This window comes from Ischnura elegans, chromosome X, assembly GCF_921293095.1.
Source record: "Ischnura elegans chromosome X, ioIscEleg1.1, whole genome shotgun sequence".
NCBI classification, from domain to species: Eukaryota; Metazoa; Arthropoda; class Insecta; order Odonata; family Coenagrionidae; genus Ischnura; species Ischnura elegans.
In genome coordinates, this window is record NC_060259.1 from 76,816,571 (window position 1) to 76,829,318 (window position 12,748).

General features: G+C 37.2%; 2 protein-coding genes across 4 annotated transcripts in view; one reads left to right on the plus strand and one right to left on the minus strand.

Moving 5' to 3' along the window:
* Positions 1–8,896, minus strand: part of LOC124170679 (lysine-specific demethylase 7B-like) — a 51,068-nt gene extending 42,172 nt beyond the window's left edge. For 2 of the 3 annotated variants that reach the window (XM_046549578.1, XM_046549575.1), the window contains exons 1-3: positions 8,708–8,896; positions 7,855–7,940; positions 4,168–4,285 (exon numbers count right to left, since the gene is read on the minus strand). In XM_046549578.1, coding sequence (XP_046405534.1) covers positions 4,168–4,285; positions 7,855–7,940; positions 8,708–8,805 — 302 coding nt within the window. In that variant the 5' untranslated portion in view covers positions 8,806–8,896. Of the gene's footprint in view, positions 1–4,167; positions 4,286–7,854; positions 7,941–8,255; positions 8,619–8,707 lie in introns of those variants that run through there. The other variant, XM_046549577.1, reaches the window with a different exon arrangement.
* A 3,556-nt stretch (positions 8,897–12,452) lies between these two features.
* LOC124171461 (28S ribosomal protein S33, mitochondrial) overlaps positions 12,453–12,748 on the plus strand; it is a 216,709-nt gene continuing 216,413 nt past the window's right edge. The window contains exon 1 of the mRNA XM_046550633.1: positions 12,453–12,559. The gene's annotated coding sequence lies outside the window, so the exon portion shown is untranslated. The remainder of the gene's footprint in view (positions 12,560–12,748) is intronic.

Genomic DNA, 12,748 nt, shown 5'->3' on the forward strand with positions numbered 1-12,748 from the left:
ACCAGGCAGCACCCATCCCACTCTTATTTACCCCATCCATTTGGAATGCTCTCTGACAGCGGAAGTGCAGGGTTCATCTCTGCTGGCAACAGGGATAAGTTTCTAACTGGAGGGAGGCTGGAGAAGTATTTTTCGTTACCGGGGAATTGAAGAGGAAAACTTTGTTATTCACATTAATTTTATTGGCTACGACACGCGTTTTGTCATTTCTTAACATATTCTTAGTCCGTCCTTGTTCCTGCTAGACTTGGCGGATTAGCATGCCCTCTCACTATATCCATGCAAAGATACGGCTGAGCTACCTGCCTCGCCAATTCCGTAATTGACTCTAATCATTTAAGCCGAGTTAGGAAGCACGAGTTGTGCCCTGGGGAAAACTAAAAGAAACACCAACTTTTTTAAATCAATTATTTTACGTTCATGGGGTTAAACAATTAGAAATCTGCTTAATATTTGAAAAGATTGAGCCAAACCCTAACGTCAATCGGTAATTATGAGCTTATTTTTTGGTTTTCTTAACCTACTATAACCATGATCTACGAACTTAAATGATGCCAAAAATGAGTCGTGTTTTGGGGCTCATTATTTTCTAAATATCACATAGTTTTGCTATGTTGGTTTACTTTCATGAACTCTTGAAAATTATACCTCAATGTCTTGCCCCTCTTTAGTTTTCAGGTTTCATTCTTCATTGTATTTAAAACGATGCTATGTAATGCTGACATTGAAAAAAATTTTTTTTTTTTAGTTTTAGCACTAGGAATAAACAGAAATAAATATTAGCGCGGAAGGGAGAGAGAAAAAACCAAATAATGATCGAATTACATTCTTCTCAGGTTTCTGTCTGGGTAAGGCGCTCCATCTGCCCCTCAGCTGACGATTCAATCGAAGTCTTTTCCATTGTAATCAATGCTGTTGATACCTACCAGGTGTGAGGTTCTGCGATAATAAAATTGTCTCTCCTTCTCTGCAGACTTTTCAATCGAAATTAGTCATTTGCTACGTCCTTTCCACGCTACTATTTATTTTCGATAATGGCGCAACTAATTTTTAGTACTAGCATTAAGAAAATCTTTTCTCTATGTTAATGATACCAAGCATAATTTTCAATACGATGGAGAAAGAAACACGAAAACTTACTGAGGTTAAGGTACACGTTTTGGGGTATCATTTTTGGGAATTCATGCAAGTGAACCAATACTTCACCTAAATATGTTGAGAAACGATAAAACATGTGTTGTCGGAAAAAAATGAATGTGGATAATAATGTTTCTCTATTTCCCCGATAATGGAAGATGCTTCTATATAACGAGGCTTCTCACTCCCAGCATCAATAGCCTTGAACACGGATAAAAAGTCTGCCATTTTAACGTTCCCTATGATGATAGATCACGGCAGCTGGACGGAGAGCCCGAAAAGAATTTACTTCAAATATTCGCCAGTAGAATATCATATCCTATGTAATTTACGATCATAACTGAATCTTAATGAAAATGAGTAATTAAAAGGATCGTACATTCACCTGACAATACGGAAGGAACTACAAATTGACCTACAAAGTTTATTTTGGAAATGGGCCAGGACACTTGTTTTTCTTTTATTTCTTGTCACTGAGCGATAGAGGGCATCAAAAATGGCAGTTAGGAGGGCTATCATAGGCTTTGGAAACAAATATCTTACGCGTTTAGTGATGCATAGTTGCTATTTGCTAATGACCACAAAATTCTTAGATTAAATTCTTATACAAAAATTTCAAATTGTTATTTGAGTGCGTTTTCTAAAATGGATGGGAATTTCCTTTGAGCAAAGATTGTCGATAATTAGCAATAAAGGATGGGGAGTTTAGGGTGGTGAGATTTTAAAAGATCTTTCACAGCACAAAATCAATAACAAAGAGCATTTTTAAAAACTCTATCTTAAATAACCACTGAAAATGTTAAACAAGGACACTAAAGACAGAAAGATGGTGGTGAGAACAAAGGAAAACATTTTTCCGTGACTTATTAAAAAGCTTTGAAATTACGAAACTCGATATTACGAAGTGCCAATTTACTGGTCCCACTGACTTCGTATAATCGAGAGTTTACTGTAAATACGGTGGTTGACAAAATAGGACAGAACCTTAGCATTCTGGCTAATCTTGATATCCACACAGCTGAGCTTCTCTTGATGAGGCATTTTTTTCCGAGAAGAGGATATCAGGTTACAATTTACGAGTTATACTTTAAATCACACTTGTCAGAGTCACTGATGAAGGGATATCAAGACAATTTCTTTCTCCCTACAATCCATCCAAAATCATCTCCTTATCTGCACCTACGCTACTTATAAATGAGCGGGTAAGTTTCTCTCTATTAAGGAAAAATTTTTTACTGCACAGTCATATGATCATGCTTCACCCCCAGCAGTTGGTTATGCTTTTATTAGTTTTATATTTATTTTTTGTATTGTTATTCGTCTTTGGACAATAGCCCTTCTGAAAAAGCAAGTGAGAACTTCAAAAGATAGACTGAATATATTTGAAGAAGAAAAGAATCCAGGGTAGAAGGGCATGAATATTGCAAAATGCATAGTGTTGTCTGCCAGCCAATAACATAAAGTTGGGGTAGAGTAAGCTACCTGGTGAAAACAGAGAGTCAGATGAAGCCGAGGATCAGGTGGGCATGCAGCTACCAATTAACGAAACATTTTTCTTCACATTATTACCTTAATAACACAAAAAACATACCTATTAGAAAGTAACATTTCAGATAGTAGACTATATTTGGCCTGTGTAATCCATCTCCCAAACAATCACTTAGCCAGCAAAAATGTATTTTTTTTTAGAAATAGCGTGCACATTGCTTTCCAAAATATCTGTACTTGAAATGGTATTTGACAGATAAGAATTTTTAAATCATACAGAAATCTATTGTTGCTATGTAAATGATAAGACGGAGTGCAAACATTTTTAGAGAGGTGACGTGTTCCTCAGGATATTTGAAAGAGATATTAGTTGTATCAATAGTATGCCCAAAATGTATTAAAAATTCAAATATTCCAGTAAAAAGCTAAATACCTGGACAAATACTTCAAAGAATATAAAAATCACTCGCCGAAATCCTGCGTTTCCTGCTACAAAGCCAAACATTGCTGCATTGATTTTTTCCCTCATTCGTCATTTTTTCTTCTATCCCATTGAAAAGCATTAGATCAAGGTTCAAATGTATTATAATTTTGTTGAATGTAAATGAGTTTTGAAGTGACGCTGAAACACATAGTTTGTTTGAAAATGTTGCCCCCCTCCCAAGCCATATCTTTATTTCAGCATATCCATTTAAGTCACTCCACGCTAGGGACTAGCACATAGGGTGATCAAAAATGCCCAATTGACATACTCAAGGGGTCATTGGGCTGCACGAGCGCTGTGAAGATGGGCATTGTGATGGATCAGAGCGGTTGCAGAAGACAGCAAGTCTCTTCTTTTGTTCTGAATGGCCATGAGCAATCAACACAATGTTTCACATTTAATATCTGCATTTATCACTGTCCCCCAGTGGCCTAGCCAGGGGGGGGGTCCGGACCCCCAACATATGAAAGCACACTTATTTTCCTTAATAAAAGAAAACAATTTATTGAAAAATCATGACTTTACAAAGTATTTTTTTAACAAATGAAGTTTTTTCGATTGAGAAAAGTGTTAAAATTAGTTTAAAACCCATTACTTAGTACCCTATTTTTTTTTATTTCCCCCCCTGGTTTTGGACCAGCCCGAACGAAATTCCTGACTACGCCGATGTTGTCCCCAGCTGCATGAAATGCATAAGGAACACATCTTTTTGGCTCAAAAATACAGTCTTAACCTTAACCTTTCGATTGCTGAGGGTTAGTCCGAATTTTCTTGGTTCATGATCATGCTCCAATTTTACTAATTTATTTATTTATCTCAATTACCCCCTGAAAACAGCTCAATGCGGCCTTCACAATGAGAGTTTAAACAATCAATAACAGACGATCACACACACCCATGTCCTGGAAGGGACAACCTATCCAGGCGGGACTCGAACCCGCGACCTTCGGTATGGCAGGCGAAGACTTATCCCCGCCGCCACCGAGGCCGACATGATTATGAATGTTCTTCAATTTAACTGTCAAATGCACAATAATACTATATCCTAACTTAATTACCTAGGGAAATGGCGAGATCTTAACTCCTCAATAAATACAGGTGTTCCAGACTGAACAGGCTTGTTATCTGCATTCAGCTCATAAATGTTGTTCCGATGGCGATTGGTCCGCTTTTTTTCTGCAAGATACAACATAATATAGGATGATCAGAAATCCTCTTAAGAGGTTCTTTAATTCCAAAAATTAATTTTTGAAATGGTTGCTTAAATTAAGCATGAAAGAAAAATTTGCAGTTCCATTATAATCTAAAGATTTTGTGCATAAGAATAGGGTAGTTTCCTTCACCAAAGAAAACGAAAGGCATTGATTGCGGTTCGTTACCCACCATTAGTGTATTCATAACATACAAATTATTTGGTTTTGGAAATACCGGTTTAGACGAATGGCAATGGTCAATTTTTATCCTCATTTGAAAAAGGCCAGATTGGCGCCCTCTCGATGCCACTCCACGTAAGGTCACAGGGACCTAGTTTCTGTACGAGTAGATTGGAGTCTTACATCGTCTGAGATTACCAATGCATGCATGAGGCAAAGAGCTCAGGGAAACATGTCTTAATAATCACTTATTAAAACTGGCTAAGGCCGGAAAGTTTTCTTCTTTTGATAAGGTATTAATAATCCTTATTTAAGCCAAGCGCTACCAGCTAGCAGGGTACTCTGCTACCTGCTAGCACCCTGCGTCGTATCAGCGCTCAAATCCTCGCCACAAGGTCACCTCACTTGCGCCAGCGGGAACCAGAACGATGTCACACGGGAGTTTTCCCGGCATTCATACTTAGCCGTCGCGCATTTGTGCGCTTGAAAATTTTCACTTTTCATTTGCGAAAATAGATATCATCATCTAAAAATCTAAATGCCTGAAATACGTATTCCAGGAGTAATAATCTTTCGATTTAGGCAATAAAAAAATAATAGGAAACCACCCTATTGTGATAACACACAAATGCATTGTTACAATTACCAACTCATTTCCATTCATTAAACATAAGGCTGTAATTTAAAGAAGAAAGTCCCTTTAAAAACTAAATACTTTTAGATCAAAGAACATAAATATATGAAAAGCTATAACTGCATTAATTCAAAAACATCCAAATAAGAAACTAACACAACAATCCTTTTTCCAGATCTGAGTAGCTATGCCATAACATATATTTTGCCAAAAATTACTTGGCTGTTAGTACCATCATCATTTACCTCATCCAGAAGCCTTAGGCATTGTGCCTTGAAGAGATTCCCCTATTTCACAACAATAGTATGCGTCGGTAAAACTTAACAAGAAAGGAATCCAATCTATTTTAAATGATTGTAAAAAGGATACAATTGATATTTTTTTATCTACTGTCAGGAGGGTATAACGGAGCATAATAATCGGTTAGTCAAATTTAAGGTTAGGGTATTATAAGTTTGTCACTATTAAAATCCTTGGCATATTAATTTTGCATTAAATTATGCATTTTGAAAATTAAAATCTAAGTAATGAGTACCCAACATTTGCATTGAATTAAGCATTTTGAAAATTTCAATTCAATCAATAGGTAACCAACGTAAAGAAGGCTATGACAAAAACTTCGTTATAAGTAGTTGCACACAAAATCATTTCAATGAAAGACCCAATGTACATAAAATTTAATTGCCAAGGGAGGGATTTTGTACAGTTGTGATAAGCAACCATGAGCTATTCATTACAACTCAAGCCATGTATAGATTGAGGCATTGGCATTTTCACAAACCTATCCCATCCATAACCTGGGAGCTGCCCTTAAGCCAACTCGTGCCTCAATTTTTACAGTAACACAATTACACACTTTCATGCAGTTACAACACAATTTTAAGCAATTAATAAATTGTATCTAATTCTCACTTGCACTTGACTATCAATCAAAGGATAAGTAAAATACGATATCACAATATCAAAAGCCTTGAAAAGATATAATTTTCGACATATGTACTTATTATAATTGAATTTGGAACACTAATTGACAAAGGAATAAAAAAAAGTTGGATTTTGAACACTACAAAAAATTTAAAAGGCCTGAATTGGAAAACGACAGTGAATATACTGGGAGCTTAAAAAAGCTTGACAAAAATCAAATAGAGGTAAATAACACTTCCCTAATTGATTCCAAGGTGACACTGGACTCCTAATTTCAAATAACTTAGGATACAAATTGACTAAAATTGATTAGTGATTGACAGGAGTATTGTTTACATAGAAAAACGTGGAATTCTCCAGGGGAAGGCAATTTAGGATAGCATTTTCATCTAACACTGAAAACTGCAAAAATAAAATCCACCAAACCTATATTAAATACACGGAAAAAACAATTTATGCAATATCTACCCATATAGCACAAAATATCTTCAAGGCATCTATAAAATATCAATGTTTTGGATATCATAAATATCTACTAGATGACTAGAAAATATCTTCAATGTCTTGGATATTTTGAATATCTACTTGATGTCTAGAAAATATCTTCAATGTCTTGTATATGTTAAATATCTAGTAGATGTCTAGAATGTCTTTTTGTTTATGTCCAGTGAAGTTAGCCAAAAATCACCTGCAAATCTTGAAAAGAAAACCATACCTACTATGCTTTTTGGTGGATCGAAGGATAAATTCATTGTACGCACGTGCACTAAAAAAGCAAATGCAACTCTTCTGGCAATTGTTTATAAAAGAGATATAAAGTTACAATAGCTTCTTTTTTAAATATCTACTAGATGAATAGAATATGTCTATTCTATGAAAGTATGGCTACTGCTTAGCCTTTAAAAAAAACTAAAAATTTAGATACTGAAAGAAATTTAGCAAAACAATTATATAAAGAAATTATGCATATTTCAAAAAACAAAAATCATCAAAAAGATCACAAAAACAATATTTGTGATCAAAAAACAGACATCGACAATTTAAGAAAAATTTATTATTATTTAATTAATGCAAATTGATAGGTAACTATGAACTGACTCGGCTTAGTTACCATCAATAAACAAATCCAATTCAGTGGAATAGCATCCAAAATTCTATGCTCTTCTTTTCATAATTACATCACAACAAATTTTTTTACTATCTTGACAAATATTGCCATAACCTTTTACGTATCACAGTTATGTACTCATTCATTCATTCATGATGAAGGTGTTTAAATGTATAGGCAAAAACTCACATTAAAAATTCTTCAAGATCTATATTGCAAAACACTGAATAAAAATTCAATGATAATGTAGCAGACCCCTTTGAGAAATCTAAAAGGAAATTGTAAGCTGCTTTGGAAACTTCAAATTTGGAATCGAAGGAGGAAGCCCCTATTAGAAAGAAGCGAAGGCCAGAGAAGTTCCAATATTCAGGAAGAATCCCCAGAAGACAACCTACCAACACCTACTGCTCCATCAGAAGGCTGTCAGTTGAAAAATAAAATGTTGCTACACCGAAACATATTATATTCGAGTCATTTATCTTGAATTTTCGCAGTGGATCCAATTTGAACATGAATGTCAAGAAAATATCTTCTCTAGATATCTTGTAGATATCCGAAAAGCGGTCATTCACATATCCACATAATATCTAGAAGATATTACAAGATATTTTCTGGACATTAGGTGAAGACGTTTTAGATATTTTGTAGACATCTAGTAGATATTTTGTGCTATGTGGGTATACATATTAAACAAAAAAATACTCACGAACGGATGGGCCACAGAATGGGGTACATCTCGGGCAGTGGTACTTATCCAAGTCGACCGCCATATACTCCTCCAAGTCGATACAGCTAAAGAGGAATAACAGAAATATCAAAAGTGTAAGTACAACACCATTCTGTAGAAATACTATTCTCAAAACGTCGCCAAAATTCTAAGGGGATGCGTAATCAACAATGAGGGAGAAACAAACATCACATTCAAGAACACCCAATACTTTTTGCATTAAGCCACAATATTATAATCCACATAACAATGCCTCTTTCTCCTAAAATAAACTCCAGAAGACTAAATTCCAGCAAAACCGTTTAGAACCCTCGATTGTGGTAACAACACATGACATCTGTCATTTCCGTTTAATCCGTTAAAATGGTCACCCACATTACCTACGAATGACATGTGTTTCATATTTATCTACAGCCTTCAACGACGAATAAAACTCCACGAGCTCCATGTATCCCTAGTCCTTCCGTAATTGAACCAAAACGAATTTTTTTTCGCACAAATAGCAAAAAACAACATCAACAGGTCGAACGTCAGTACATCCTTTCACCTACGATAGTGAAGATGTACCATACATTTAACATGGCATGCAAGAAGCAGAAGTCTACAAAATAGAATGAATTAAGAGTGGTACGTAATGATACTCCCATGATTAAACACAAATGACAATTTTCGTTACAATAGAACCACGCACTCCCACAACACCAATGAAACTGGTACATTCAATTCAGATTTGTCACAATATAATGCAGCAGTTTCGAAACAAGCATAGTGGTTCCAGAAATTCCACAATGCCAACGACAACATCAACTCGCAGGAAAGTAATTGAACTTACGATCCATGGTACCAGTCTCGGCAGGCATCGCATTGGATCATGAATCTTTCAGGATCATATGGCTGACCACATAAACAGTACGTGAGTCTATCTGCCATTTTGATCAATAAACCATCAACAACCCTGACAATAACAATGCAACAATTGATACAAAGTAACGGATTTACAAGTGCAGCCGCTGCAGCAGCGGGAGCACATCGATATATCGTTTTCCTTGGGTCGAAGGAAGTCGATCGATACGGGCGATAACAACGATAGTGGGTACGAACACGAAAAAATAAAATTTTGTTAGAAAATGCGCTGTGCACTTTGATCGGTAATATTAATTAAATTATGATGCTGTAATTTTAAGTGATGTACACTCGTCCCCATTAGGTGCCACTCTTGGGAAAGACTAGTCCAGGTAGGTCTTATATTGCCAACCATAGCCTAAACTGCGGTGTCAACTTCAGTGGAACGAAATTAGAAAAGGGGATACCACACATGTTTTAAACAATATTTTAGAAACAATACCGACTCGCAAAGTCATAGGGGCGTAATATGCGTCAAAAATTTTAGCCATGCTAACAAGAGTCAAAATATTCCATTTCAAATCCAAGGGATTTTGATTAAGAAGGAAGTTTTCATTTTAACGATAAAAAGCTTGAAAGTATAAAAATGACTGTGATACAAAACAGCTACCTCCAATGAATGCCTGACTTCCACGACGATCGTAATTTTTATGAATCACCATTCTTTATAAGGGGTTCTGCGGACTCTGTTTAAACAAAAGGGTGGTTTTCTTTAATTTTTTATTGCCTAAATCGAAAGATTATTACTCCTGGAGTATGCATTTCGCACTTTTAGGTTTTTAAATAACGATATCTATTTTTCTCGATTAAATGAAAAGTGAAAAATTTTAAGCGCGCAAAAACGCGACTTCTGAATGCCGGGAAAAGCCCGTATGCTCATTGGTTCCCGCAGCCGCTCCACTTCCTACGGTTCCATTTTTAAAAAATCGGATCTCAATCCCAAGTTCTATCACATGCCCCGTAAGTAAGGCAAATAGAATCCTCTTAGCAGTCCCACACTTCTTTGCAGTCTACACCAAGTAATAGGGTAGTTTACTTCATCAAAGAAAACGATAGCCATTGATTGAGATTCGTTACCCACCATTAGTGTATTCATAACGTACAAAATATTTGGTTTTAGAAATCCCAGTTTGGAGGAATGTTAATGGTCAGTTTTAACCGCATTTGAAAAAGGCCAGATTGGCGCCCATGCGATGCCACTTACGTGACGTCACAGGGGCCCAGAGTAGTCAGGGGTTTCACACAGGGATGTCGACTTATAAAAAACATTGGGGGGGGGGGGGGGGGGGGCAAACCGGGTATCTTGCCCCGGGAAATTTTATAAGTATTGAGTTTTAAGTTATTCAAGCATTTAAGAAGAGTCATATGATCAACATTAGAACCCTGATAACTCGAATCTCGATATCTGGACCGATATCTGTCCGATATATAATATCGATCTGGACACTCCGGGGAAAATCGACAAGCCTGACACATTTTTTCTCACACCCATGATGAATTTTCGAAGGGGGTCGGCCCCCCTCAGGCCCCATGGAGTCGGCGCCACTGGTTTTACATCGTCTGAGATCACCAATCCATACATGAGACACAGATCTCAGGAAAACATCTCTTAATAATCACCCATTAAAATTACCTCAGTTCGGAATGTTTCCTTCGTTTGATAGGGTATTAAAAATCCTAATGTAATCCAAGCGCTACCTGCTAGCAACCTGCATCATAGCAGCACTCATAGCCTCGCACCAAAGTCGCCTCAAACTGCCGCAGCCGGAACCAGAATGACGTCATACGGGCTTTTCCCAGCGCTCATACGTAGCCGTCGCGTTTCCACAGGGCTGAAAATTTTCACTTTTCGTGTAATCGCGAAAATTAGATATCATCATTTAAAAATCTAAAAGCGTGAAATACGTATTCCAGGAGTAATAATCTTTCGATGTAGGCAATAAAAAATAATAGGAAATCACCCTATTCTTGTAGTTTCTTGTCGACGACGTCAGGATCATGACGATAAGGGGGTGGCAAGCCATGGTCTAGGTGGGGGGCAAGCCAGGTTGTGACATATTAGCATGGAAAAGGCGAATGAAACCAACATTTTAAGAAAATTATAACAGTGGTATAATAGCTTATGGGATCGTTTCCTTGAAAAAATAGTATTATTTTAGTACTTACTTTTACATAACTTATGCTAATACATATCATATTTCGTGGGTTCAAAGAATTTTTTTTTGAATGCTTTCGTTTCAATTAGTACTGACTTTGGTTAAAGACTTTTGCGATTTTTTCTTCGGGGGGGGCGGGGGGGGGGGGGGAGGCTGCCGCTGCTCGCCGCGTACGTCCATGGGCGACGCAACGCTCGTACGCATAATTAATTTTATTTAATATTTCATTAAGCATATTTATTTTACATAATTATGCTAAATAAATATGCTTACATATTAAATACAAATAGTAGTGATTGCTCAAAAAATTAAGACAAACGATAAATTACAAAATGAACACTACACAAAACAGTCACATAAAGGCTTTCACCAGAGGCGTAACTATGGGGGGGGATGAGGGGCAGGGGCGCAGCCAGGAATTATGGCTGGGGGGGGGTTTAGGTGCAACTAATACCGGGGTGTATGGTGGTATCAAATACCCACCAGGATAAGCGGTAGGTGCGAGATTAATAAATTGCGGAATTTTAAAATAAACGGTTGAAAATTGTGAGTTTTACGGCTTTCTGAGGGATATTTTAATAATCCTTACACTATTCTAATAGTAATATCAATCCTATTTAGTAAAATGGATTAAATTTAAATATTTCTCTGAGCTCTGGGGGGGGGGGGTTTAACCCCCAAAACCCCCCCCCCCCTCGCTGCGCCACTGATGAGAGGGATTCCTAGTTACGCCACTGCAGTGGTAACTAGGAATAGCCATGGCTTTCACTTTCTCTGAAGAGATACAAGAAGTACCTAACTCAACGCTGCGGGGATTTAGCACAGGTTAAATAATCCGGAAAAGAAGTCTCGCATCAAAGGGAATTAAAAGGCTGCTAATGCTAGATTCGTAAACTCCAGCAATACTGGATAAGATTGGTAGAGCGCGCGTTTTTGAGGCCATACGCATGATCTTAAAAAAGGAGAGCGTTTGGTTTGGCTGCTGATCGAGGGGTCCCGGTCGAATCCCGGGTGAAACCTTCGGACACCCCTTACCAAAATCGAAAAGCTATATCGCCTAGGAGATTATAACTGGCCTTCCTACCCTGAATGTATGAAATTCACACGCGTGGCGGAGTAAACTCTCTTCTCAACCATCCAATCCAACCTTCGGATTGAATCAGTGAGTGAGTGAATTTACAGTTTAAGATCAACGAAGGACCACTCAGTCACTTTGACACTTTCTTACATCCTTAAAAATAAGAGCGACCGAGATCCCTTACGGCAAATACAAAAGATTAATGCACGTTTAATTTAAAAGCGCAAATGTGCCTTTACGCGACTGGAAAAACTTATTGGTTAATTAGTTTAATCCACTGTTAAATTCACCCACATTTACTCTGGCCGAAGTACCAGAATCATACCACCACCGATGATACCACTTCGCATAGCTCTGCAAATTCCGTCGATGCGTATTATTTCCCGCGTCGCATCTTCTGCACCCACTCCACCTATCCGCACTTGATTCACAGACCTTCGAAGGTTCGAAGTGCGGGAAAGAAACAAGAGTAACGCGGTGCGTGGTGAAATTTGAAGGCACGGTGATAAATGTGTGCAATATTTTGTTGAGTGGGTGCTGATTAACGGTAGGGAAATGTTGAATGGATTAAGAAAATATTAGCGTCCTTTAGTCAACATAGTTTACCAATTGTGAAATTTTTTCAATCATTTGTTTTTTTGCTGCATCATATATTACGTTTTCTGTATTGCGGATTTTACCACCAATAGTTCGTTTTCTTAGCCATATTTATATAAATTACTACCAAGTTATATTT